This window comes from Phytophthora cinnamomi, assembly GCF_018691715.1.
Source record: "Phytophthora cinnamomi strain GKB4 chromosome Unknown Contig26, whole genome shotgun sequence".
NCBI classification, from domain to species: Eukaryota; Oomycota; class Peronosporomycetes; order Peronosporales; family Peronosporaceae; genus Phytophthora; species Phytophthora cinnamomi.
The window spans coordinates 1-27991 of NW_027150959.1; the positions used below are offsets into that span (position 1 = coordinate 1).

Genomic DNA, 27991 nt, shown 5'->3' on the forward strand with positions numbered 1-27991 from the left:
TTAGCCGTGAACAGGATGGCCGCGAACAAGTGCCCAATCACCATGCCGACGGCGCCGATGAGCAGAAGCTGGCGACGGCCGAACGTGTCCACCCAGCGCATGGCCGGGATGGTGCTGAGGAAGTTGACGCCCGAGAGGAAGAAGGCCGCAAATGCCGGCGTTGGTGATGTCCTTGAAGATGAGCGCGCCGTAGCTCTCATGATAAGTTGATGCTCGTGGCCTGCTGCAGCACCTGCAGCATCATGGCGATGGCCACGCGCTTGAAGATGGACGGCTCGAGCAGCTCGACGAGGCCCTTCTGGGCAGCCAGCTCCTCCGCGACCTGGTCGCCGATCACCTCCAGCTCGTGGCCCACGTTGTCGGTCTGACGGAGGCGCTTGAGCACGCGCTCGGCCTCCTCCTTGCCCTTGTGCAGGTACGTCCAACGAGGGCTCTCGGGCACGAAGAAGATGCCGAGCATGACCACGATCGGGGCCGCCATGGCCACGCTGTTGGTCGTGCGCCAGCCGTTGTCGCGGTTCTCCACGATGATGTTCACGACGTTGGCTAGAAGAGACCCGTCACGACCGTCATCTGCATGAAGCCCGACAGCAGGCCGCGCAGCTTCCTTGGGGCCATCTCGGCGCCGAACAGCGGCAGCGAAGGACGAGTTGCCGACGCCGAAGCCCTGGATGATGCGCGCGATGTACATGAGGTTGTGCGCCTGGGCCTTGTTGAAGCAGACCCACGACGTGCCGGCGCAGAAGAGCAGGCCGGCCGTGAAGATGGTCCAGCGGCGACCCAGCTTGTCGGCCACGATGCCGCCCACGAAGGCGCCGCCGAGGCAGCCCAGGTTGTACGCCATGTTGTACCAGACCGTGAACGTCGTCCACTCCGACGGCAGGTCGGCCGACGACGACGTGCACTGAGCGTAGGTGAAGTTGTGCCATCCGACGCAGTAGTCGTAGATGAAGGAGTCCATGATGAGCACGCCCGAGGTCACGCCTTGGTCGTAGCCGAAGAAGAGGCCGCCTAGTGCGGCGAACACGCACACGATGATGGCGTAGGTGCGCGATCCCTCGGTCGGGACGTCGTCATCGTTGTTGTGGACGTTCACCACGACGCCTGCAGCCATTGTGGAGGGGAGGTCGAGGTCGAGGCGAAGTAGTTGCAGTGCTAGGGCCGTCGGGGAGAACGGCTTTGTGTGGTAGGCGGAGAATTGAAGAATGAATAGTGGGTAACGTGGCGACACAGTCGATGGAGCTGCAATGGCGAGACGTGCTTGCCGCAGAGCAAGATGGCCTCGGTGGATTTGAACATGTGATCGGGAGAGGACCCCTACAACTTGATAGAGGTGTCACTTACGGCTAGCTGCTGGCTGAGGTGGGCCTGCCACACTGATTGAGCGATCAAGCTCAGTACATGTACAGCGCAGTACAATACCGTACAATCAACAGCAGAGCCTCTTGGATTGTAGGCGGCCTGTCATGCAACTTACACACGCACTTGAAACAGCTGAGGTGGGCAGGGCTGTAGTGTTGAAGTTGGCGGCGCGGCTTAGGATCGCCGGGACGTCCAAAGTTACAGAAGAGAGGCGGCGGTTGTCCTGCTTTGCACGCTGCGTGGGCGTCTCTATCCGGCGCCAGTCGGTTGGCGTGCCCTAAAACTTGATTCATCGTCTTATTTGAGCTCTGTCCCGGAGATGGTTTACGAAGGAGATGCAACGGAACCGCCACAAGCCACGATTCGTGAGACCATACGTAAAAAAAGACTTGACGGAAGAACCTCACGCTGCTGCGTTGATTGAAACGCGTTGCGTTCATCTTCGGCTTTCAGTGATAGGACCCAGTGCTCCACGCCACATTGCTCACCAAAACGAAGGTCTTTGCATCGGAGTGGTGCGCGTATACAATTTGGTGCTAACACGCGCTAGCGCTTCATAGCATCCATTGCATTCATTGCATTGCAGTGATGTGGCCATTCTGAAGTTTCTGCGTGACGACTAGTAATACTGAAGGATGCGCCTCGTATCCTATGTCGGTCGCTCCCAGCTGGATAAATAAATCAATCAACTGGCAGCCATGAGGTTGAACATTGCAAACGAGATCCCGGAACACGCTGGTGCTTGCCTTCGCTAAGGCTCCTGGAGTACTTGGGCTGTGAGACCTGCCTTCCAGCTCGTGAAATAAAGGTTACGGTAATGGTCCACGGAGTGTTTCAATCTGACTGGACCTTTTTCGGTGTTCGTCACCGATTTTGGTCCTTGAAGTGCACAAAATCCCGAACAAAGACAAAACGACAGCAAGACGGGTGCAACTACGACTGCAACGACAAGTTGTCCTTATCGGCGACACAAAACACAATACTGTAGCATATTGCAGATCCTATTGCCAACAAGAGTGCAAGGAAGGCAACAAACAACTGCACCAGAGAGGACACATGTACTCGTATCGAGGTACATATCCAACCGACGTACCATTGGCAATGCAGGCAAGTGAAGTGGGAAACATGTTACGGACGCTAAGGGATTGATATCTACAACGGAGATGGCGCCTACAACTGATAATGTTAGGCGAGTTGGTACTGGTACTCGAAGCACGAGCTCGCAGTCATTCAATCTCTACTCACGCGAGTGACGCTTGCGGAGACTTGATCTCCGAAGCGGCGAAAAGGACGGGCTTCGCTGTGGAACAGCGCCTCGATGTCCTCCAGCATGATGCTCTTGGTCTCCGGACAGAAGAAGTACACGAACACGCCGCAGATGCAACACAGACCCGCGAACAGGAAGAACACGCCGTTGATGTTGAGGTGCGGGAAGAGCTTGACCACCTCCGTCATGACGGCGCCCATGGCCCAGTTGGCCGCCGTCGACAGCGCCACGGCCGGCGCGCGCACGCCCAGCGGGAAGATCTCGGCCGGGTAGATCCAGCACGGGGCCCCACGAGATGGCGAAGTTGAACACGAAGAAGGCCGAGCCCACGCAGATGAACCAGCCGCCCACCTTGGGCAACCGGCGTTGTCCACGTTGCCGTTGCAGATAGCCGTGAACAGGATGGCCGCGAACAAGTGCCCAATCACCATGCCGACGGCGCCGATGAGCAGAAGCTGGCGACGGCCGAACGTGTCCACCCAGCGCATGGCCGGGATGGTGCTGAGGAAGTTGACGCCCGAGAGGAAGAAGGCCGCGTAAATGCCGGCGTTGGTGATGTCCTTGAAGATGAGCGCGCCGTAGCTCATGATGGGGTTGATGCCCGTGGCCTGCTGCAGTACCTGCAGCATCATGGCGATGGCCACGCGCTTGAAGATGGACGGCTCGAGCAGCTCGACGAGGCCCTTCTGGGCAGCCAGCTCCTCCGCGACCTGGTCGCCGATCACCTCCAGCTCGTGGCCCACGTTGTCGGTCTGACGGAGGCGCTTGAGCACGCGCTCGGCCTCCTCCTTGCCCTTGTGCAGGTACGTCCAACGAGGGCTCTCGGGCACGAAGAAGATGCCGAGCATGACCACGATCGGGGCCGCCATGGCCACGCCGTTGGTCGTGCGCCAGCCGTTGTCGCGGTTCTCCACGATGATGTTCACGACGTTGGCCAGGAAGAGACCCGTCACGACCGTCATCTGCATGAAGCCCGACAGCAGGCCGCGCAGCTCCTTGGGGCCATCTCGGCGCCGAACAGCGGCAGCGAGAAGGACGAGTTGCCGACGCCGAAGCCCTGGATGATGCGCGCGATGTACATGAGGTTGTGCGCCTGGGCCTTGTTGAAGCAGACCCACGACGTGCCGGCGCAGAAGAGCAGGCCGGCCGTGAAGATGGTCCAGCGGCGACCCAGCTTGTCGGCCACGATGCCGCCCACGAAGGCCGCCGAGGCAGCCCAGGTTGTACGCCATGTTGTACCAGACCGTGAACGTCGTCCACTCCGACGGCAGGTCGGCCGACGACGACGTGCACTGAGCGTAGGTGAAGTTGTGCCATCCGACGCAGTAGTCGTAGATGAAGGAGTCCATGATGAGCACGCCCGAGGTCACGCCTTGGTCGTAGCCGAAGAAGAGGCCGCCTAGTGCGGCGAACACGCACACGATGATGGCGCGATCCCTCGGTCGGGACGTCGTCATCGTTGTTGTGGACGTTCACCACGACGCCTGCAGCCATTGTGGAGGGGAGGTCGAGGTCGAGGCGAAGTAGTTGCAGTGCTAGGGCCGTCGGGGGAGAACGGCTTTGTGTGGTAGGCGGAGAATTGAAGAATGAATAGTGGGGTAACGTGGCGACACAGTCGATGGAGCTGCAATGGCGAGACGTGCTTGCCGCAGAGCAAGATGGCCTCGGTGGATTTGAACATGTGATCGGAATCACAACTTGATAGAGGTGTCACTTACGGCTAGCTGCTGGTTGGAGGTGGGCCTGCCACACTGATTGAGCGATCAAGCTCAGTACATGTACAGCGCAGTACAATACCGTACAATCAACAGCAGAGCCTCTTGGATTGTAGGCGGCCTGTCATGCAACTTACACGCACTTGAAACAGCTGAGGTGGGCAGGGCTGTAGTGTTGAAGTTGGCGGCGCGGCTTAGGATCGCCGGGACGTCCAAAGCGAGAGGCGGCGGTTGTCCTGCTTTTGCACGCTGCGTGGGCGTCTCTATCCGGCGCCAGTCGGTTGGCGTGCCCTAAAACTTGATTCATCGTCTTATTTGGAGCTCTGTCCCGGAGATGGTTTTACGAAGGAGATGCAACGGAACCGCCACAAGCCACGATTCGTGAGACCATACGTAAAAGACTTGACGGAAGAACCTCACGCTGCTGCGTTGATTGGGAAACGCGTTGCGTTCATCTTCGGCTTTCAGTGATAGGACCCAGTGCTCCACGCCACATTGCTCACCAAAACGAAGGTCTTTGCATCGGAGTGGTGCGCGTATACAATTTGTGCTAACACGCGCTAGCGCTTCATAGCATCCATTGCATTCATTGCATTGCAGTGATGTGGCCATTCTGAAGTTTCTGCGTGACGACTAGTAATACTGAAGGATGCGCCTCGTATCCTATGTCGGTCGCTCCCAGCTGGATAAATAAATCAATCAACTGGCAGCCATGAGGTTGAACATTGCAAACGAGATCCCGGAACACGCTGGTGCTTGCCTTCGCTAAGGCTCCTGAGTACTTGGGCTGTGAGACCTGCCTTCCAGCTCGTGAAATAAAGGTTACGGTAATGGTCCACGGAGTGTTTTCAATCTGACTGGACCTTTTTTCGGTGTTCGTCACCGATTTTGGTCCTTGAAGTGCACAAAATCCCGAACAAAGACAAAACGACAGCAAGACGGGTGCAACTACGACTGCAACGACAAGTTGTCCTTATCGGCGACACAAAACACAATACTGTAGCATATTGCAGATCCTATTGCCAACCCGAGTGCAAGGAAGGCAACAAACAACTGCACCAGAGAGGACACATGTACTCGTATCGAGGTACATATCCAACCGACGTACCATTGGCAATGCAGGCAAGTGAAGTGGGAAACATGTTACGGACGCTAAGGGATTGATATCTACAACGGAGATGGCGCCTACAACTGATAATGTTAGGCGAGTTGGTACTGGTACTCGAAGCACGGCCGAGCTCGCAGTCATTCAATCTCTACTCACGCGAGTGACGCTTGCGGAGACTTGATCTCCACGAAAGCAGGCGACTTGGGCTGCTGGCCGCTGTGGAACAGCGCCTCGATGTCCTCCAGCATGATGCCCTTGGTCTCCGGACAGAAGAAGTACACGAACACGCCGCAGATGCAACACAGACCCGCGAACAGGAAGAACACGCCGTTGATGTTGAGGTGCGGGAAGAGCTTGACCACCTCCGTCATGACGGCGCCCATGGCCCAGTTGGCCGTCGACAGCGCCACGGCCGGCGCGCGCACGCCCAGCGGGAAGATCTCGGCCGGGTAGATCCAGCACACGGGCCCCACGAGATGGCGAAGTTGAACACGAAGAAGGCCGAGCCCACGCAGATGAACCAGCCGCCCACCTTGGGGCAACCGGCGTTGTCCACGCTGCCGTTGCAGATAGCCGTGAACAGGATGGCCGCGAACAAGTGCCCAATCACCATGCCGACGGCGCCGATGAGCAGAAGCTGGCGACGGCCGAACGTGTCCACCCAGCGCATGGCCGGGATGGTGCTGAGGAAGTTGACGCCCGAGAGGAAGAAGGCCGCGTAAATGCCGGCGTTGGTGATGTCCTTGAAGATGAGCGCGCCGTAACTCATGATGGGGTTGATGCCCGTGGCCTGCTGCAGCACCTGCAGCATCATGGCGATGGCCACGCGCTTGAAGATGGACGGCTCGAGCAGCTCGACGAGGCCCTTCTGGGCAGCCAGCTCCTCCGCGACCTGGTCGCCGATCACCTCCAGCTCGTGGCCCACGTTGTCGGTCTGACGGAGGCGCTTGAGCACGCTCGGCCTCCTCCTTGCCCTTGTGCAGGTACGTCCAACGAGGGCTCTCGGGCACGAAGAAGATGCCGAGCATGACCACGATCGGGGCCGCCATGGCCACGCCGTTGGTCGTGCGCCAGCCGTTGTCGCGGTTCTCCACGATGATGTTCACGACGTTGGCCAGGAAGAGACCCGTCACGACCGTCATCTGCATGAAGCCCGACAGCAGGCCGCGCAGCTCCTTGGGGGCCATCTCGGCGCCGAACAGCGGCAGCGAGAAGGACGAGTTGCCGACGCCGAAGCCCTGGATGATGCGCGCGATGTACATGAGGTTGTGCGCCTGGGCCTTGTTGAAGCAGACCCACGACGTGCCGGCGCAGAAGAGCAGGCCGGCCGTGAAGATGGTCCAGCGGCGACCCAGCTTGTCGGCCACGATGCCGCCCACGAAGGCGCCGCCGAGGCAGCCCAGGTTGTACGCCATGTTGTACCAGACCGTGAACGTCGTCCACCCGACGGCAGGTCGGCCGACGACGACGTGCACTGAGCGTAGGTGAAGTTGTGCCATCCGACGCAGTAGTCGTAGATGAAGGAGTCCATGATGAGCACGCCCGAGGTCACGCCTTGGTCGTAGCCGAAGAAGAGGCCGCCTAGTGCGGCGAACACGCACACGATGATGGCGTAGGTGCGCGATCCCTCGGTCGGGACGTCGTCATCGTTGTTGTGGACGTTCACCACGACGCCTGCAGCCATTGTGGAGGGGGAGGTCGAGGTCGAGGCGAAGTAGTTGCAGTGCTAGGGCCGTCGGGGAGAACGGCTTTGTGCGGTAGGCGGAGAATTGAAGAATGAATAGTGGGGTAACGTGGCGACACAGTCGATGGAGCTGCAATGGCGAGACGTGCTTGCCGCAGAGCAAGATGGCCTCGGTGGATTTGAACATGTGATCGGGAGAGGACCCCTACAACTTGATAGAGGTGTCACTTACGGCTAGCTGCTGGCTGGAGGTGGGCCTGCCACACTGATTGAGCGATCAAGCTCAGTACATGTACAGCGCAGTACAATACCGTACAATCAACAGCAGAGCCTCTTGGATTGTAGGCGGCCTGTCATGCAACTTACACACGCACTTGAAACAGCTGAGGTGGGCAGGGCTGTAGTGTTGAAGTTGGCGGCGCGGCTTAGGATCGCCGGGACGTCCAAAGTTACAGAAGAGAGGCGGCGGTTGTCCTGCTTTGCACGCTGCGTGGGGCGTCTCTATCCGGCGCCAGTCGGTTGGCGTGCCCTAAAAACTTGATTCATCGTCTTATTTGAGCTCTGTACTGGAGATGGTTTACGAAGGAGATGCAACGGAACCGCCACAAGCCACGATTCGTGAGACCATACGTAAAAAAGACTTGACGGAAGAACCTCACGCTGCTGCGTTGATTGGGAAACGCGTTGCGTTCATCTTCGGCTTTCAGTGATAGGACCCAGTGCTCCACGCCACATTGCTCACGAAAACGAAGGTCTTTGCATCGGAGTGGTGCGCGTATACAATTTGGTGCTAACACGCGCTAGCGCTTCATAGCATCCATTGCATTCATTGCATTGCAGTGATGTGGCCATTCTGAAGTTTCTGCGTGACGACTAGTAATACTGAAGGATGCGCCTCGTATCCTATGTCGGTCGCTCCCAGCTGGATAAATAAATCAATCAACTGGCAGCCATGAGGTTGAACATTGCAAACGAGATCCCGGAACACGCTGGTGCTTGCCTTCGCTAAGGCTCCTGAGTACTTGGGCTGTGAGACCTGCCTTCCAGCTCGTGAAATACAGGGTACGGTAATGGTCCACGGAGAGTTTTGAATCTGACTGACCTTTTCGGTGTTCGTCACCGATTTTGGTCCTTGAAGTGCACAAAATCCCGAACAAAGACAAAACGACTGCAAGACGGGTGCAACTACGACTGCTACAAGTTGTCCTTATCAGCGACAAACACAATACTGTAGCATATTGCAGATCCTATTGCCAACAAGAGTGCAAGGAAGGCAACAAACAACTGCACCAGAGAGGACACATGTACTCGTATCGAGGTACATATCCAACCGACGTACCATTGGCAATGCAGGCAAGTGAAGTGGGAAACATGTTACGGACGCTAAGGGATGGATATCTACAACGGAGATGGCGCCTACAACTAATAATGTTAGGACGAGTTGGTACTGGCACTCGAAGCACGGCCGAGCTCGCAGTCATTTAATCTCTACTCACGCGAGTGACGCTTGCGGAGACTTGATCTCCACGAAAGCAGGCGACTTGGGCTGCTGGCCGCTGTGGAACAGCGCCTCGATGTCCTCCAGCATGATGCCCTTGGTCTCCGGACAGAAGAAGTACACGAACACGCCGCAGATGCAGCACAGACCCGCGAACAGGAAGAACACGCCGTTGATGTTGAGGTGCGGGAAGAGCTTGACCACCTCCGTCATGACGGCGCCCATGGCCCAGTTGGCCGCCGTCGACAGCGCCACGGCCGGCGCGCACGCCCAGCGGGAAGATCTCGGCCGGGTAGATCCAGCACACGGGGCCCCACGAGATGGCGAAGTTGAACACGAAGAAGGCCGAGCCCACGCAGATGAACCAGCCGCCCACCTTGGGGCAACCGGCGTTGTCCACGTTGCCGTTGCAGATAGCCGTGAACAGGATGGCCGCGAACAAGTGCCCAATCACCATGCCGACGGCGCCGATGAGCAGAAGCTGGCGACGGCCGAACGTGTCCACCCAGCGCATGGCCGGGATGGTGCTGAGGAAGTTGACGCCCGAGAGGAAGAAGGCCGCGTAAATGCCGGCGTTGGTGATGTCCTTGAAGATGAGCGCGCCGTAACTCATGATGGGGTTGATGCCCGTGGCCTGCTGCAGCACCTGCAGCATCATGGCGATGGCCACGCGCTTGAAGATGGACGGCTCGAGCAGCTCGACGAGGCCCTTCTGGGCAGCCAGCTCCTCCGCGACCTGGTCGCCGATCACCTCCAGCTCGTGGCCCACGTTGTCGGTCTGACGGAGGCGCTTGAGCACGCGCTCGGCCTCCTCCTTGCCCTTGTGCAGGTACGTCCAACGAGGGCTCTCGGGCACGAAGAAGATGCCGAGCATGACCACGATCGGGGCCGCCATGGCCACGCCGTTGGTCGTGCGCCAGCCGTTGTCGCGGTTCTCCACGATGATGTTCACGACGTTGGCCAGGAAGAGACCCGTCACGACCGTCATCTGCATGAAGCCCGACAGCAGGCCGCGCAGCTCCTTGGGGCCATCTCGGCGCCGAACAGCGGCAGCGAGAAGGACGAGTTGCCGACGCCGAAGCCCTGGATGATGCGCGCGATGTACATGAGGTTGTGCGCCTGGGCCTTGTTGAAGCAGACCCACGACGTGCCGGCGCAGAAGAGCAGGCCGGCCGTGAAGATGGTCCAGCGGCGACCCAGCTTGTCGGCCACGATGCCGCCCACGAAGGCGCCGCCGAGGCAGCCCAGGTTGTACGCCATGTTGTACCAGACCGTGAACGTCGTCCACTCCGACGGCAGGTCGGCCGACGACGACGTGCACTGAGCGTAGGTGAAGTTGTGCCATCCGACGCAGTAGTCGTAGATGAAGGAGTCCATGATGAGCACGCCCGAGGTCACGCCTTGGTCGTAGCCGAAGAAGAGGCCGCCTAGTGCGGCGAACACGCACACGATGATGGCGTAGGTGCGCGATCCTCGGTCGGGACGTCGTCATCGTTGTTGTGGACGTTCACCACGACGCCAGCAGCCATTGTGGAGGGGGGAGGTCGAGGTCGAGGCGAAGTAGTTGCAGTGCTAGGGCCGTCGGGGAGAACGGCTTTGTGCGTAGGCGGAGAATTGAAGAATGAATAGTGGGTAACGTGGCGACACAGTCGATGGAGCTGCAATGGCGAGACGTGCTTGCCGCAGAGCAAGATGGCCTCGGTGGATTTGAACATGTGATCGGGAGAGGACCCCTACAACTTGATAGAGGTGTCACTTACGGCTAGCTGCTGGCTGGAGGTGGGCCTGCCACACTGATTGAGCGATCGCTCAGTACATGTACAGCGCAGTACAATACCGTACAATCAACAGCAGAGCCTCTTGGATTGTAGGCGGCCTGTCATGCAACTTACACACGCACTTGAAACAGCTAAGGTGGGCAGGGCTGTAGTGTTGAAGTTGGCGGCGCGGCTTAGGATCGCCGGGACGTCCAAAGTTACAGAAGAGAGGCGGCGGTTGTCCTGCTTTGCACGCTGTGCGGGGCGTCTCTATCCGGCGCCAGTCGGTTGGCGTGCCCTACCACTTGATTCATCGTCTTATTTGAGCTCTGTACTGGAGATGGTTTACGATGGAGATGCAACGGAACCGTCACAAGCCACGATTCGTGAGACCATACGTAAAAAAGACTTGACGGAAGAACCTCACGCTGCTGCGTTGATTCGGAAACGCGTTGCGTTCATCTTCGGCTTTCAGTGATAGGACCCAGTGCTCCACGCCACATTGCTCACGAAAACGAAGGTCTTTGCATCGGAGTGGTGCGCGTATACAATTTGGTGCTAACACGCGCTAGCGCTTCATAGCATCCATTGCATTCATTGCATTGCAGTGATGTGGCCATTCTGAAGTTTCTGCGCGACGACTAGTAATACTGAAGGATGCGCCTCGTATCCTATGTCGGTCGCTCCCAGCTGGATAAATAAATCAATCAACTGGCAGCCATGAGGTTGAACATTGCAAACGAGATCCCGGAACACGCTGGTGCTTGCCTTCGCTAAGGCTCCTGAGTACTTGGGCTGTGAGACCTGCCTTCCAGCTCGTGAAATACAGGGTACGGTAATGGTCCACGGAGAGTTTTAGTCTGACTGGACCTTTTTTCGGTGTTCGTCACCGATTTTGGTCCTTGAAGTGCACAAAATCCCGAACAAAGACAAAACGACTGCAAGACGGGTGCAACTACGACTGCTACAAGTTGTCCTTGTCAGCGACACAAAACAATACTGTAGCATATTGCAGATCCTATTGCCAACAAGAGTGCAAGGAAGGCAACAAACAACTGCACCAGAGAGGACACATGTACTCGTATCGAGGTACATATCCAACCGACGTACCATTGGCAATGCAGGCGAAGTGGGAAACATGTTACGGACGCTAAGGGATGGATATCTACAACGGAGATGGCGCCTACAACTAATAATGCGAGACGAGTTGGTACTGGCACTCGAAGCACGGCCGAGCTCGCAGTCATTTAATCTCTACTCACGCGAGTGACGCTTGCGGAGACTTGATCTCCACGAAAGCAGGCGACTTGGGCTGCTGGCCGCTGTGGAACAGCGCCTCGATGTCCTCCAGCATGATGCCCTTGGTCTCCGGACAGAAGAAGTACACGAACACGCCGCAGATGCAGCACAGACCCGCGAACAGGAAGAACACGCCGTTGATGTTGAGGTGCGGGAAGAGCTTGACCACCTCCGTCATGACGGCGCCCATGGCCCAGTTGGCCGCCGTCGACAGCGCCACGGCCGGCGCGCGCACGCCCAGCGGGAAGATCTCGGCCGGGTAGATCCAGCACACGGGGCCCCACGAGATGGCGAAGTTGAACACGAAGAAGGCCGAGCCCACGCAGATGAACCAGCCGCCCACCTTGGGGCAACCGGCGTTGTCCACGTTGCCGTTGCAGATAGCCGTGAACAGGATGGCCGCGAACAAGTGCCCAATCACCATGCCGACGGCGCCGATGAGCAGAAGCTGGCGACGGCCGAACGTGTCCACCCAGCGCATGGCCGGGATGGTGCTGAGGAAGTTGACGCCCGAGAGGAAGAAGGCCGCGTAAATGCCGGCGTTGGTGATGTCCTTGAAGATGAGCGCGCCGTAACTCATGATGGGGTTGATGCCCGTGGCCTGCTGCAGCACCTGCAGCATCATGGCGATGGCCACGCGCTTGAAGATGGACGGCTCGAGCAGCTCGACGAGGCCCTTCTGGGCAGCCAGCTCCTCCGCGACCTGGTCGCCGATCACCTCCAGCTCGTGGCCCACGTTGTCGGTCTGACGGAGGCGCTTGAGCACGCGCTCGGCCTCCTCCTTGCCCTTGTGCAGGTACGTCCAACGAGGGCTCTCGGGCACGAAGAAGATGCCGAGCATGACCACGATCGGGGCCGCCATGGCCACGCCGTTGGTCGTGCGCCAGCCGTTGTCGCGGTTCTCCACGATGATGTTCACGACGTTGGCCAGGAAGAGACCCGTCACGACCGTCATCTGCATGAAGCCCGACAGCAGGCCGCGCAGCTCCTTGGGGCCATCTCGGCGCCGAACAGCGGCAGCGAGAAGGACGAGTTGCCGACGCCGAAGCCCTGGATGATGCGCGCGATGTACATGAGGTTGTGCGCCTGGGCCTTGTTGAAGCAGACCCACGACGTGCCGGCGCAGAAGAGCAGGCCGGCCGTGAAGATGGTCCAGCGGCGACCCAGCTTGTCGGCCACGATGCCGCCCACGAAGGCGCCGCCGAGGCAGCCCAGGTTGTACGCCATGTTGTACCAGACCGTGAACGTCGTCCACTCCGACGGCAGGTCGGCCGACGACGACGTGCACTGAGCGTAGGTGAAGTTGTGCCATCCGACGCAGTAGTCGTAGATGAAGGAGTCCATGATGAGCACGCCCGAGGTCACGCCTTGGTCGTAGCCGAAGAAGAGGCCGCCTAGTGCGGCGAACACGCACACGATGATGGCGTAGGTGCGCGATCCCTCGGTCGGGACGTCGTCATCGTTGTTGTGGACGTTCACCACGACGCCTGCAGCCATTGTGGAGGGGGGAGGTCGAGGTCGAGGCGAAGTAGTTGCAGTGCTAGGGCCGTCGGGGAGAACGGCTTTGTGTGGTAGGCGGAGAATTGAAGAATGAATAGTGGGGTAACGTGGCGACACAGTCGATGGAGCTGCAATGGCGAGACGTGCTTGCCGCAGAGCAAGATGGCCTCGGTGGATTTGAACATGTGATCGGGAGAGGACCCCTACAACTTGATAGAGGTGTCACTTACGGCTAGCTGCTGGCTGGAGGTGGGCCTGCCACACTGATTGAGCGATCAAGCTCAGTACATGTACAGCGCAGTACAATACCGTACAATCAACAGCAGAGCCTCTTGGATTGTAGGCGGCCTGTCATGCAACTTACACACGCACTTGAAACAGCTGAGGTGGGCAGGGCTGTAGTGTTGAAGTTGGCGGCGCGGCTTAGGATCGCCGGGACGTCCAAAGTTACAGAAGAGAGGCGGCGGTTGTCCTGCTTTGCACGCTGCGTGGGGCGTCTCTATCCGGCGCCAGTCGGTTGGCGTGCCCTAAAAACTTGATTCATCGTCTTATTTGAGCTCTGTCCCGGAGATGGTTTACGAAGGAGATGCAACGGAACCGCCACAAGCCACGATTCGTGAGACCATACGTAAAAAAGACTTGACGGAAGAACCTCACGCTGCTGCGTTGATTGGGAAACGCGTTGCGTTCATCTTCGGCTTTCAGTGATAGGACCCAGTGCTCCACGCCACATTGCTCACCAAAAACGAAGGTCTTTGCATCGGAGTGGTGCGCGTATACAATTTGGTGCTAACACGCGCTAGCGCTTCATAGCATCCATTGCATTCATTGCATTGCAGTGATGTGGCCATTCTGAAGTTTCTGCGTGACGACTAGTAATACTGAAGGATGCGCCTCGTATCCTATGTCGGTCGCTCCCAGCTGGATAAATAAATAAATCAACTGGCAGCCATGAGGTTGAACATTGCAAACGAGATCCCGGAACACGCTGGTGCTTGCCTTCGCTAAGGCTCCTGAGTACTTGGGCTGTGAGACCTGCCTTCCAGCTCGTGAAATACAGGGTACGGTAATGGTCCACGGAGAGTTTTAGTCTGACTGGACCTTTTTTCGGTGTTCGTCACCGATTTTGGTCCTTGAAGTGCACAAAATCCCGAACAAAGACAAAACGACTGCAAGACGGGTGCAACTACGACTGCTACAAGTTGTCCTTGTCAGCGACACAAAACAATACTGTAGCATATTGCAGATCCTATTGCCAACAAGAGTGCAAGGAAGGCAACAAACAACTGCACCAGAGAGGACACATGTACTCGTATCGAGGTACATATCCAACCGACGTACCATTGGCAATGCAGGCAAGTGAAGTGGGAAACATGTTACGGACGCTAAGGGATGGATATCTACAACGGAGATGGCGCCTACAACTAATAATGCGAGACGAGTTGGTACTGGCACTCGAAGCACGGCCGAGCTCGCAGTCATTTAATCTCTACTCACGCGAGTGACGCTTGCGGAGACTTGATCTCCACGAAAGCAGGCGACTTGGGCTGCTGGCCGCTGTGGAACAGCGCCTCGATGTCCTCCAGCATGATGCCCTTGGTCTCCGGACAGAAGAAGTACACGAACACGCCGCAGATGCAGCACAGACCCGCGAACAGGAAGAACACGCCGTTGATGTTGAGGTGCGGGAAGAGCTTGACCACCTCCGTCATGACGGCGCCCATGGCCCAGTTGGCCGCCGTCGACAGCGCCACGGCCGGCGCGCGCACGCCCAGCGGGAAGATCTCGGCCGGGTAGATCCAGCACACGGGGCCCCACGAGATGGCGAAGTTGAACACGAAGAAGGCCGAGCCCACGCAGATGAACCAGCCGCCCACCTTGGGGCAACCGGCGTTGTCCACGTTGCCGTTGCAGATAGCCGTGAACAGGATGGCCGCGAACAAGTGCCCAATCACCATGCCGACGGCGCCGATGAGCAGAAGCTGGCGACGGCCGAACGTGTCCACCCAGCGCATGGCCGGGATGGTGCTGAGGAAGTTGACGCCCGAGAGGAAGAAGGCCGCGTAAATGCCGGCGTTGGTGATGTCCTTGAAGATGAGCGCGCCGTAACTCATGATGGGGTTGATGCCCGTGGCCTGCTGCAGCACCTGCAGCATCATGGCGATGGCCACGCGCTTGAAGATGGACGGCTCGAGCAGCTCGACGAGGCCCTTCTGGGCAGCCAGCTCCTCCGCGACCTGGTCGCCGATCACCTCCAGCTCGTGGCCCACGTTGTCGGTCTGACGGAGGCGCTTGAGCACGCGCTCGGCCTCCTCCTTGCCCTTGTGCAGGTACGTCCAACGAGGGCTCTCGGGCACGAAGAAGATGCCGAGCATGACCACGATCGGGGCCGCCATGGCCACGCCGTTGGTCGTGCGCCAGCCGTTGTCGCGGTTCTCCACGATGATGTTCACGACGTTGGCCAGGAAGAGACCCGTCACGACCGTCATCTGCATGAAGCCCGACAGCAGGCCGCGCAGCTCCTTGGGGGCCATCTCGGCGCCGAACAGCGGCAGCGAGAAGGACGAGTTGCCGACGCCGAAGCCCTGGATGATGCGCGCGATGTACATGAGGTTGTGCGCCTGGGCCTTGTTGAAGCAGACCCACGACGTGCCGGCGCAGAAGAGCAGGCCGGCCGTGAAGATGGTCCAGCGGCGACCCAGCTTGTCGGCCACGATGCCGCCCACGAAGGCGCCGCCGAGGCAGCCCAGGTTGTACGCCATGTTGTACCAGACCGTGAACGTCGTCCACTCCGACGGCAGGTCGGCCGACGACGACGTGCACTGAGCGTAGGTGAAGTTGTGCCATCCGACGCAGTAGTCGTAGATGAAGGAGTCCATGATGAGCACGCCCGAGGTCACGCCTTGGTCGTAGCCGAAGAAGAGGCCGCCTAGTGCGGCGAACACGCACACGATGATGGCGTAGGTGCGCGATCCCTCGGTCGGGACGTCGTCATCGTTGTTGTGGACGTTCACCACGACGCCAGCAGCCATTGTGGAGGGGGAGGTCGAGGTCGAGGCGAAGTAGTTGCAGTGCTAGGGCCGTCGGGGAGAACGGCTTTGTGCGGTAGGCGGAGAATTGAAGAATGAATAGTGGGGTAACGTGGCGACACAGTCGATGGAGCTGCAATGGCGAGACGTGCTTGCCGCAGAGCAAGATGGCCTCGGTGGATTTGAACATGTGATCGGGAGAGGACCCCTACAACTTGATAGAGGTGTCACTTACGGCTAGCTGCTGGCTGGAGGTGGGCCTGCCACACTGATTGAGCGATCAAGCTCAGTACATGTACAGCGCAGTACAATACCGTACAATCAACAGCAGAGCCTCTTGGATTGTAGGCGGCCTGTCATGCAACTTACACACGCACTTGAAACAGCTGAGGTGGGCAGGGCTGTAGTGTTGAAGTTGGCGGCGCGGCTTAGGATCGCCGGGACGTCCAAAGTTACAGAAGAGAGGCGGCGGTTGTCCTGCTTTGCACGCTGTGCGGGGCGTCTCTATCCGGCGCCAGTCGGTTGGCGTGCCCTACCACTTGATTCATCGTCTTATTTGAGCTCTGTCCTGGAGATGGTTTACGATGGAGATGCAACGGAACCGTCACAAGCCACGATTCGTGAGACCATACGTAAAAAAGACTTGACGGAAGCACCTCACGTTGCTGCGTTGATTCGGAAACGCGTTGCGTTCATCTTCGGCTTTCAGTGATAGGACCCAGTGCTCCACGCCACATTGCTCACGAAAACGAAGGTCTTTGCATCGGAGTGGTGCGCGTATACAATTTGGTGCTAACACGCGCTAGCGCTTCATAGCATCCATTGCATTCATTGCATTGCAGTGATGTGGCCATTCTGAAGTTTCTGCGTGACGACTAGTAATACTGAAGGATGCGCCTCGTATCCTATGTCGGTCGCTCCCAGCTGGATAAATAAATAAATCAACTGGCAGCCATGAGGTTGAACATTGCAAACGAGATCCCGGAACACGCTGGTGCTTGCCTTCGCTAAGGCTCCTGAGTACTTGGGCTGTGAGACCTGCCTTCCAGCTCGTGAAATAAAGGTTACGGTAATGGTCCACGGAGTGTTTTCAATCTGACTGGACCTTTTTTCGGTGTTCGTCACCGATTTTGGTCCTTGAAGTGCACAAAATCCCGAACAAAGACAAAACGACAGCAAGACGGGTGCAACTACGACTGCAACGACAAGTTGTCCTTATCAGCGACACAAAACACAATACTGTAGCATATTGCAGATCCTATTGCCAACAAGAGTGCGAGGAAGGCAACAAACAACTGCACCAGAGAGGACACATGTACTCGTATCGAGGTACATATCCAACCGACGTACCATTGGCAATGCAGGCAAGTGAAGTGGGAAACATGTTACGGACGCTAAGGGATTGATATCTACAACGGAGATGGCGCCTACAACTGATAATGCGAGACGAGTTGGTACTGGTACTCGAAGCACGGCCGAGCTCGCAGTCATTCAATCTCTACTTACGCGAGTGACGCTTGCGGAGACTTGATCTCCAAAAGCAGGCGACTGGCTGCCTGGCCGCTGTGGAACAGCGCCTCGATGTCCTCCAGCATGATGCCCTTGGTCTCCGGACAGAAGAAGTACACGAACACGCCGCAGATGCAGCACAGACCCGCGAACAGGAAGAACACGCCGTTGATGTTGAGGTGCGGGAAGAGCTTGACCACCTCCGTCATGACGGCGCCCATGGCCCAGTTGGCCGCCGTCGACAGCGCCACGGCCGGCGCGCGCACGCCCAGCGGGAAGATCTCGGCCGGGTAGATCCAGCACACGGGGCCCCACGAGATGGCGAAGTTGAACACGAAGAAGGCCGAGCCCACGCAGATGAACCAGCCGCCCACCTTGGGGCAACCGGCGTTGTCCACGTTGCCGTTGCAGATAGCCGTGAACAGGATGGCCGCGAACAAGTGCCCAATCACCATGCCGACGGCGCCGATGAGCAGAAGCTGGCGACGGCCGAACGTGTCCACCCAGCGCATGGCCGGGATGGTGCTGAGGAAGTTGACGCCCGAGAGGAAGAAGGCCGCGTAAATGCCGGCGTTGGTGATGTCCTTGAAGATGAGCGCGCCGTAGCTCATGATGGGGTTGATGCCCGTGGCCTGCTGCAGCACCTGCAGCATCATGGCGATGGCCACGCGCTTGAAGATGGACGGCTCGAGCAGCTCGACGAGGCCCTTCTGGGCAGCCAGCTCCTCCGCGACCTGGTCGCCGATCACCTCCAGCTCGTGGCCCACGTTGTCGGTCTGACGGAGGCGCTTGAGCACGCGCTCGGCCTCCTCCTTGCCCTTGTGCAGGTACGTCCAACGAGGGCTCTCGGGCACGAAGAAGATGCCGAGCATGACCACGATCGGGGCCGCCATGGCCACGCCGTTGGTCGTGCGCCAGCCGTTGTCGCGGTTCTCCACGATGATGTTCACGACGTTGGCCAGGAAGAGACCCGTCACGACCGTCATCTGCATGAAGCCCGACAGCAGGCCGCGCAGCTCCTTGGGGGCCATCTCGGCGCCGAACAGCGGCAGCGAGAAGGACGAGTTGCCGACGCCGAAGCCCTGGATGATGCGCGCGATGTACATGAGGTTGTGCGCCTGGGCCTTGTTGAAGCAGACCCACGACGTGCCGGCGCAGAAGAGCAGGCCGGCCGTGAAGATGGTCCAGCGGCGACCCAGCTTGTCGGCCACGATGCCGCCCACGAAGGCGCCGCCGAGGCAGCCCAGGTTGTACGCCATGTTGTACCAGACCGTGAACGTCGTCCACTCCGACGGCAGGTCGGCCGACGACGACGTGCACTGAGCGTAGGTGAAGTTGTGCCATCCGACGCAGTAGTCGTAGATGAAGGAGTCCATGATGAGCACGCCCGAGGTCACGCCTTGGTCGTAGCCGAAGAAGAGGCCGCCTAGTGCGGCGAACACGCACACGATGATGGCGTAGGTGCGCGATCCCTCGGTCGGGACGTCGTCATCGTTGTTGTGGACGTTCACCACGACGCCTGCAGCCATTGTGGAGGGGGAGGTCGAGGCGAAGTAGTTGCAGTGCTAGGGCCGTCGGGGAGAACGGCTTTGTGTGGTAGGCGGAGAATTGAAGAATGAATAGTGGGGTAACGTGGCGACACAGTCGATGGAGCTGCAATGGCGAGACGTGCTTGCCGCAGAGCAAGATGGCCTCGGTGGATTTGAACATGTGATCGGGAGAGGACCCCTACAACTTGATAGAGGTGTCACTTACGGCTAGCTGCTGGCTGGAGGTGGGCCTGCCACACTGATTGAGCGATCAAGCTCAGTACATGTACAGCGCAGTACAATACCGTACAATCAACAGCAGAGCCTCTTGGATTGTAGGCGGCCTGTCATGCAACTTACACACGCACTTGAAACAGCTGAGGTGGGCAGGGCTGTAGTGTTGAAGTTGGCGGCGCGGCTTAGGATCGCCGGGACGTCCAAAGTTACAGAAGAGAGGCGGCGGTTGTCCTGCTTTGCACGCTGTGCGGGGCGTCTCTATCCGGCGCCAGTCGGTTGGCGTGCCCTACCACTTGATTCATCGTCTTATTTGAGCTCTGTCCTGGAGATGGTTTACGATGGAGATGCAACGGAACCGTCACAAGCCACGATTCGTGAGACCATACGTAAAAAAAGACTTGACGGAAGAACCTCACGTTGCTGCGTTGATTCGGAAACGCGTTGCGTTCATCTTCGGCTTTCAGTGATAGGACCCAGTGCTCCACGCCACATTGCTCACGAAAACGAAGGTCTTTGCATCGGAGTGGTGCGCGTATACAATTTGGTGCTAACACGCGCTAGCGCTTCATAGCATCCATTGCATTCATTGCATTGCAGTGATGTGGCCATTCTGAAGTTTCTGCGTGACGACTAGTAATACTGAAGGATGCGCCTCGTATCCTATGTCGGTCGCTCCCAGCTGGATAAATAAATAAATCAACTGGCAGCCATGAGGTTGAACATTGCAAACGAGATCCCGGAACACGCTGGTGCTTGCCTTCGCTAAGGCTCCTGAGTACTTGGGCTGTGAGACCTGCCTTCCAGCTCGTGAAATAAAGGTTACGGTAATGGTCCACGGAGTGTTTTCAATCTGACTGGACCTTTTTCGGTGTTCGTCACCGATTTTGGTCCTTGAAGTGCACAAAATCCCGAACAAAGACAAAACGACAGCAAGACGGGTGCAACTACGACTGCAACGACAAGTTGTCCTTATCAGCGACACAAAACACAATACTGTAGCATATTGCAGATCCTATTGCCAACAAGAGTGCGAGGAAGGCAACAAACAACTGCACCAGAGAGGACACATGTACTCGTATCGAGGTACATATCCAACCGACGTACCATTGGCAATGCAGGCAAGTGAAGTGGGAAACATGTTACGGACGCTAAGGGATTGATATCTACAACGGAGATGGCGCCTACAACTGATAATGTTAGGCGAGTTGGTACTGGTACTCGAAGCACGGCCGAGCTCGCAGTCATTCAATCTCTACTCACGCGAGTGACGCTTGCGGAGACTTGATCTCCACGAAAGCAGGCGACTTGGGCTGCTGGCCGCTGTGGGACAGCGCCTCGATGTCCTCCAGCATGATGCCCTTGGTCTCCGGACAGAAGAAGTACACGAACACGCCGCAGATGCAGCACAGACCCGCGAACAGGAAGAACACGCCGTTGATGTTGAGGTGCGGGAAGAGCTTGACCACCTCCGTCATGACGGCGCCCATGGCCCAGTTGGCCGCCGTCGACAGCGCCACGGCCGGCGCGCGCACGCCCAGCGGGAAGATCTCGGCCGGGTAGATCCAGCACACGGGGCCCCACGAGATGGCGAAGTTGAACACGAAGAAGGCCGAGCCCACGCAGATGAACCAGCCGCCCACCTTGGGGCAACCGGCGTTGTCCACGTTGCCGTTGCAGATAGCCGTGAACAGGATGGCCGCGAACAAGTGCCCAATCACCATGCCGACGGCGCCGATGAGCAGAAGCTGGCGACGGCCGAACGTGTCCACCCAGCGCATGGCCGGGATGGTGCTGAGGAGAGTTGACGCCCGTTGGTGAGGAAGAAGCGCCGCTCATGATGGTTGATGCCGCCCGTTGCAGCACCTGCAGCATCATGGCGATGGCCACGCGCTTGAAGATGGACGGCTCGAGCAGCTCGACGAGGCCCTTCTGGGCAGCCAGCTCCTCCGCGACCTGGTCGCCGATCACCTCCAGCTCGTGGCCCACGTTGTCGGTCTGACGGAGGCGCTTGAGCACGCGCTCGGCCTCCTCCTTGCCCTTGTGCAGGTACGTCCAACGAGGACTCTCGGGCACGAAGAAGATGCCGAGCATGACCACGATCGGGGCCGCCATGGCCACGCCGTTGGTTGTTCACACACCATTGTTGTTGTCGACTAGAACTTGACATCGAAATAAAAAAAAAGGTGTAGGTGTCCATTGTGTGCATGCTAGATGTCACGCCTGAGCCCGAAGTTAGCGTTGTGGACATTCAACGCGACATCAGTAGTCTTGTTGGAGCTGAGATATATCCAGCGTAAATGTACAGGAAATGGCAATGTCATTATGGCACAGTGTGTTGAGCACGGAACATATCGCGAAGCGAGAGTGTGAGAAGCAGAGCTCGCAATCGGGTACCCGAACCCGGAACCAGGCCGGGTATACGGATAGGGTGCGGGTATACCTGAATCTATCTACCGCATCGCCCCTGTCCTAAGCGAAGTTTTGTCCTAAGCGAATTTTTATTTTAGCCAATGAAAACAATGCATTGACACCACATGTCTGTAGTTAAAATTCCATGTTGACGAGCTAATTATAGGCTTCCACCATCCATTCGGTCTCAGTGTTCAAAGTGGTATGGGTAGACCACGCACCACAGGAACCGGCAAAAATCCAAAGCGCTACACCCGCATTGCAGTCGACTATACGCACAAGCGCCGCCTTCTCGAATTCCTGGCTGCTGGCTATTCTGTAAACGAAGCTATTGCACACGTCTACCCAAATTGCAGCAGGCAAACAGTTTGTAGTGATGATGATTATTCCAGCAGCTCCGACGATGAGTTTTTCTAGATGCACAATACAACATATTACTTTGATAAGACTTAATTGCGAAGGTAACCAAGCGAGCTTGTCAATTGGGAAAGAGCACCGCAATTTTATGCGGGTTCAATTCCCGCCGTGTCCATATTTTTTGATTGGTCCAAAATACCAAAAATTATTATAACTTTTACTTTTTATCATTTAATTCTGAGACTTGGCAACAGATGTACCGTAAACTGCATACATTGCAGTTCGCTTAGGACAGGGGCGATGCGGTATCTATAATGTTGTATACAGTATAACCGCTTGTCTCCCTTTGTGATTGATACTGTATAGCCCGCTATGCATTCCGGCGTCAAGCGCGGTATCGGAACGCAATTTCTCCAGTGCGGGAGCCGTAATGTGTAAATCGCGGAGTTCCCTCAAGCCATCGATGCTAGATGATATTCTCGTAGTGAGATCTAATAGCGATCTCATCGACTGAGAGTAGGCCAAATTCACAATATATTGCCAGAATGGCTCTGTTTGTAGTATTAAGTATATAATGGACTGGGAAAGTTCGGGTACCCGCACCCGCCCGACGGCGGAGTTCGGATGCCCGAGGTGAACCAAGAGGTGCGAACGGGCGGGGCGGGTAACCCGAAAATCGCTATTTGCGAACTCTGGTGAGAAGTCTGTGATTGCTCCGGAGGTTCGGACTTGCGATTGTGACTTTAGCGCCACCAGAACGAGAAGTGTTTTGTACTGTGCATATTCCAGCAGTTACTCGTTGCGACGACTGCTAGTGCAGTTTTGCGTGCTGACATCTCTTGTCCGTGGTCCAATTGACGAGTACGATGTGGGATCATGACTATGATAACGTGTACACTGAGCTTCAAATTTTGAACTCAAATTTTGTTTTCACGTCCGAAATCCTTGATATGAGTTAGATTGCCCTGGCTTAGAACCCAGTACTGTATGGTACTGGTGCATGCACGTACTTTTCGATCCACAAGGAAGACTGTAGCATCGTAGTGTATTGTCATCGCAGCACATTTACTGTAAGGCTGGAAAAGTGGTGATCTATTCTCATCACCTTACATACTGGCGACTCGTACCATTGTAGAAATCTGAACGTCAGGGTTGGTACGGAACGATGAGTCCTAAGCCCCTGTACCCACCCATTTAAAGATGCGGAAAAGCTGTCATTTGTCTGTCACAGGCCCTGTGATCTTAATTCGGATGCGTTTGCAATACTGCGCAGGACATGTACATGCCCTGTACTTGTTTACATGTAATGTTACTGTATCTCCAGAGTGAAGCAACGTTGGATCCACCATTTTACGGAATACACACCCAGTATATCGTGAACACTACAGTACACAATCGATTGAGCAAGTCAAGCACGACTCGAATGGCTATAGTCAGCCTGGATGGATACAGTAAATCAAGTAGAGCTAACAACTACCACCTCGATACTCTCGAGTATGCTAAACGAGAGTCTTGCTCAGAACTATAATTTAGTAAATGGCACCCCACGTACCTTGACATGCACACATGGAGATGTATTACCGCATCGCCCCTGTCCTAAGCGAACTGCAAGGTATACAGTTTACGGTCCATCTGTTGCCAAGTCTCAGAATTAAATGATAAAAAGTAAAAGTTTGAATAATTATTGGTATTTTGGGCCAATCAAAAAGTATGGACACGGCGGGAATTGAACCCGCATAAAATTGCGGTGCTCGAATAGACAGCTTGTGTCTGCGCATGAACCGACAGCGCCATGAATGAGACGCCTTGAAAATTGCGAGGGAAAGTCCTTCGTCGGCTGCAACTTCCAGTACTTAAGCATCTGGCACGAAACAGGACAGCCATCCTTACGCATAGAGTTGATCCACAGCACAATATCACCTTCAGCGTCACTAGAGAGGACGGTGCCCTGTCCACTGTAGCGTAGATTCCCTTTCCTTCATCACAGACCGCTACAATGTGGCCCTGTGGCTTTTTCCATTTTGAAATCTGCTTCTGTTTCCGCAGAGTATCGGACTCGCTGCAATTTGGGTAGAATAGTGGAATAGCTTTGTTTACAGAATAGCCAGCAGCCAGGAATTCGAGAAGGCGGCGCTTGTGCGTATAGTCGACTGCAATGCAGATGTAGCGCTATGGCTTTTTGCCGGTTCCTGTGGTGCGTGGTCTACCCATAGCACTTTGAACACTGAGACCGAATGGCTGGTGGCAGCCTATAATTAGCTGGTCAACATGGAATTTTAACTACAGACATGCGGTGTCAATGCATTGTTTTCATTGGCTAAAATAAAAATTCGCTTAGGACAAAACTTCGCTTAGGACAGAGGCGAAGCGGTACGTACGTAAAATTCTACCCAACAACTACCGGTAACAGTTAGCATAAGACAATTCTACGTCGAGGCGTGTACAAACTCATGAAAGCACTGTGGTGCGCATTAACAGCACTCATTTCCGAATTACCCACCTGAACGACGCAGTACCATGGTCTCGCGCCAACGCAATCCTAATCGCACCCCCCGTGAGCCGATGTTGGCCGAGTTCCGAGCCTCGTCCGTTGCGCTCTCCAGCCAGACGACCTCCGCAAGGCCAAGGTCGCCCGCATTTCGTTTCCGAACGGCTCCAACGACTCGGATGGCGAACCCGCCACCCCCTCCCCTCGCTATGACCTGTGTCTTCGTGTTGAAGGCAAGACTAGTCCTTTCGCACGTGCGTTGCTCTCACAACGCTCACGTGCGTCTACGTCACTTTCGTGTCGAAGAGGTCGACGACTACCAACGCTTCGAGGTGCGACTCCGTGCGGTCGGCTTGGCCGTCAGGGAGCGTCAAGCAGCGAAGTTCGCAGATACTGAATATTCGAGATCATAGTTCAATGCTGATTTTGAGCCCTAGTGCAGTGTCCCGGTTGCATGATTTCATGAAGCAGGATTAGTAACGTTGAAGTTCGCCCGCAGCTTCTTATCAAAAACCGTACGTACAATGCTCGTTAAACAGAGCTCAGAAAAGGACTTCCGGACAACGAGACCACTCCTTCGGACTGCGCTCTTGCCCAAGTATTTCCCATCTGGAGTCCAGAAGGATGGCATTTCGAGCATTGCTATGTACGAGACGTTCAAAAGTTTTGAGTGTCAACGTCCGTAAACTGAACATTTGCCGCGGTAATATACCAAACAGAACTTCAGTAAGCAATAGTACCGTAGGAATTAGTACATGTACCAGCAAGACTGTCAGTGTTCACAGTGTGAACTTCACAGGCATGCGCATGTACGTATGGCTGAGCTCATGGTGCGTGGGTTTTAAACGATAAGCGAAGAGGAAAGCAACACGCTCGTGCGTCACGCCAACGCGGTGCCAAATAAATCAAGTGGTAGGGCGGCGACGATTGAACAGAGACGCCCCGCACAGCGTGCAAAGCAGGACAGCATCCGTCTTGCTTCTGCACGAGCACGTCCCGGCGATCCTAAGTCGGCGCCATCTTCAACTCCAGCCCTGCCCCACCTCAGCTGTTCAGCGTGTGTGTGTTGCGTGGAAGTCAACAGGTTCCCAAATTGCGATCGCTTGACCACTGTTGCCTCAAACCAGCAGTTCGTCCTGACACCTCAATCAAGATGTAGGGGTCTCACAAGCACACATACAAATCCACCGAGTCCGTCTTGCTCTGCGGCAAGCATTGCACCCTGTGCCACGGCCTCCATTATTCATTCTTCAATTCTCCGCCTACCGCACAAAGCCGTTCTCCCCGACGGCCCTAGCACTGCAACTACTTCGACCTCGACCTCGAACTCCCCCTCCACAATGGCTGCAGGCGTCGTGGTGAACGTCCACAACAACGATGACGACGTCCCGACCGAGGGATCGCGCACCTACGCCATCATCGTGTGCGTGTTCGCCGCACTAGGCGGCCTCTTCTTCGGCTACGACCAAGGCGTGACCTCGGGCGTGCTCATCATGGACTCCTTCATCTACGACTACTGCGTCGGATGGCACAACTTCACCTACGCTCAGTGCACGTCGTCGTCGGCCGACCTGCCGTCGGAGTGGACGACGTTCACGGTCTGGTACAACATGGCGTACAACCTGGGCTGCCTCGGCGGCGCCTTCGTGGGCGGCATCGTGGCCGACAAGCTGGGTCGCCGCTGGACCATCTTCACGGCCGGCCTGCTCTTCTGCGCCGGCACGTCGTGGGTCTGCTTCAACAAGGCCCAGGCGCACAACCTCATGTACATCGCGCGCATCATCCAGGGCTTCGGCGTCGGCAACTCGTCCTTCTCGCTGCCGCTGTTCGGCGCCGAGATGGCCCCCAAGGAGCTGCGCGGCCTGCTGTCGGGCTTCATGCAGATGACGGTCGTGACGGGTCTCTTCCTGGCCAACGTCGTGAACATCATCGTGGAGAACCGTGACAACGGCTGGCGCACGACCAACGGTGTGGCCATGGCGGCCCCGATCGTGGTCATGCTCGGCATCTTCTTCGTGCCCGAGAGTCCTCGTTGGACGTACCTGCACAAGGGCAAGGAGGAGGCCGAGCGCGTGCTCAAGCGCCTCCGTCAGACCGACAACGTGGGCCACGAGCTGGAGGTGATCGGCGACCAGGTCGCGGAGGAGCTGGCTGCCCAGAAGGGCCTCGTCGAGCTGCTCGAGCCGTCCATCTTCAAGCGCGTGGCCATCGCCATGATGCTGCAGGTGCTGCAGCAGGCCACGGGCATCAACCCCATCATGAGCTACGGCGCGCTCATCTTCAAGGACATCACCAACGCCGGCATTTACGCGGCCTTCTTCCTCTCGGGCGTCAACTTCCTCAGCACCATCCCGGCCATGCGCTGGGTGGACACGTTCGGCCGTCGCCAGCTTCTGCTCATCGGCGCTGTCGGCATGGTGATTGGGCACTTGTTCGCGGCCATCCTGTTCACGGCTATCTGCAACGGCAACGTGGACAACGCCGGTTGCCCCAAGGTGGGCGGCTGGTTCATCTGCGTGGGCTCGGCCTTCTTCGTGTTCAACTTCGCCATCTCGTGGGGCCCCGTGTGCTGGATCTACCCGGCCGAGATCTTCCCGCTGGGCGTGCGCGCGCCGGCCGTGGCGCTGTCGACGGCGGCCAACTGGGCCATGGGCGCCGTCATGACGGAGGTGGTCAAGCTCTTCCCGCACCTCAACATCAACGGCGTGTTCTTCCTGTTCGCGGGTCTGTGCTGCATCTGCGGCGTGTTCGTGTACTTCTTCTGTCCGGAGACCAAGGGCATCATGCTGGAGGACATCGAGGCGCTGTTCCACAGCGGCCAGCAGCCCAAGTCGCCTGCTTTCGCGGAGGTCAAATCACCGCAGCATTCGCTGGCATAATGGGGATTTGCTTTCAACAACAGGTTGTTGTAGTATTTTGACTCGGTGTTTTGACTCTATACTGGCCAAGCTCGAGCCCGGCCAGCCGCAGGCGCAGGCGGACGACGTATGATTGATATATTACCGAGGGATTTCCTTTTGTAGCTGCGGTTGCAATGCGATGCTTTGGATATGCTAGATTTGTTCACTGCCGTGTGTACGTCTGTTTTACATTTTGTTTTGTTACCATACCTCACAGAAAGAATAACGTAACAAATAGAATGCCAAAACCAGATTTTCGAGCATTTGGTTTCGTTTGATAGCTATTTGTCTAGACAAAGAAAACGATTTCCAGTCGCTAACATAATATTTGATGCATTATCGT

At 56.8% G+C, this 27991-nt stretch overlaps 8 protein-coding genes across 8 annotated transcripts; 1 reads left to right on the forward strand and 7 right to left on the reverse strand.

Annotated features, from left to right (window-relative positions):
- IUM83_08580 (uncharacterized protein) lies at positions 1–101 on the reverse strand (the record flags this gene model as incomplete). The annotated part of the gene is made up of 1 exon (XM_067932962.1): positions 1–101. A coding segment is annotated over one exon (101 nt), but the record flags the coding sequence as incomplete, so codon positions are not given.
- Positions 102–196: 95 nt separating this feature from the next.
- IUM83_08581 (Sugar transport protein 10) lies at positions 197–1114 on the reverse strand (the record flags this gene model as incomplete). Its single annotated transcript, XM_067932963.1, has 1 exon — positions 197–1114. One exon carries the CDS (start codon positions 1112–1114, stop codon positions 197–199), a length of 918 nt encoding a protein of 305 aa, XP_067794235.1.
- Positions 1115–3057: 1943 nt separating this feature from the next.
- Positions 3058–9628, reverse strand: IUM83_08582 (Sugar transport protein 10; the record flags this gene model as incomplete). Its single annotated transcript, XM_067932964.1, has 2 exons — positions 3058–3591; positions 8882–9628. Coding segments are annotated over 2 exons (1281 nt in total), but the record flags the coding sequence as incomplete, so codon positions are not given.
- A 2021-nt stretch (positions 9629–11649) lies between these two features.
- IUM83_08583 (Sugar transport protein 10) lies at positions 11650–13187 on the reverse strand (the record flags this gene model as incomplete). The annotated part of the gene is made up of 2 exons (XM_067932965.1): positions 11650–12645; positions 12732–13187. The coding sequence occupies 2 exons, from the start codon at positions 13185–13187 to the stop codon at positions 11650–11652; spliced, it is 1452 nt and encodes a 483-aa protein (XP_067794233.1).
- A 1496-nt stretch (positions 13188–14683) lies between these two features.
- IUM83_08584 (Sugar transport protein 10) lies at positions 14684–16222 on the reverse strand (the record flags this gene model as incomplete). The annotated part of the gene is made up of 1 exon (XM_067932966.1): positions 14684–16222. The coding sequence occupies one exon, from the start codon at positions 16220–16222 to the stop codon at positions 14684–14686; it is 1539 nt and encodes a 512-aa protein (XP_067794232.1).
- A 1499-nt stretch (positions 16223–17721) lies between these two features.
- On the reverse strand, positions 17722–19257 carry IUM83_08585 (Sugar transport protein 10; the record flags this gene model as incomplete). Its single annotated transcript, XM_067932967.1, has 1 exon — positions 17722–19257. The coding sequence occupies one exon, from the start codon at positions 19255–19257 to the stop codon at positions 17722–17724; it is 1536 nt and encodes a 511-aa protein (XP_067794097.1).
- Positions 19258–20750: 1493 nt separating this feature from the next.
- Positions 20751–21606, reverse strand: IUM83_08586 (Sugar transport protein 10; the record flags this gene model as incomplete). Its single annotated transcript, XM_067932968.1, has 2 exons — positions 20751–21239; positions 21358–21606. 2 exons carry the CDS (start codon positions 21604–21606, stop codon positions 20751–20753), a joined length of 738 nt encoding a protein of 245 aa, XP_067794231.1.
- Positions 21607–26088: 4482 nt separating this feature from the next.
- IUM83_08587 (Sugar transport protein 10) lies at positions 26089–27627 on the forward strand (the record flags this gene model as incomplete). The annotated part of the gene is made up of 1 exon (XM_067932969.1): positions 26089–27627. One exon carries the CDS (start codon positions 26089–26091, stop codon positions 27625–27627), a length of 1539 nt encoding a protein of 512 aa, XP_067794230.1.
- Positions 27628–27991: the final 364 nt, after the last annotated feature.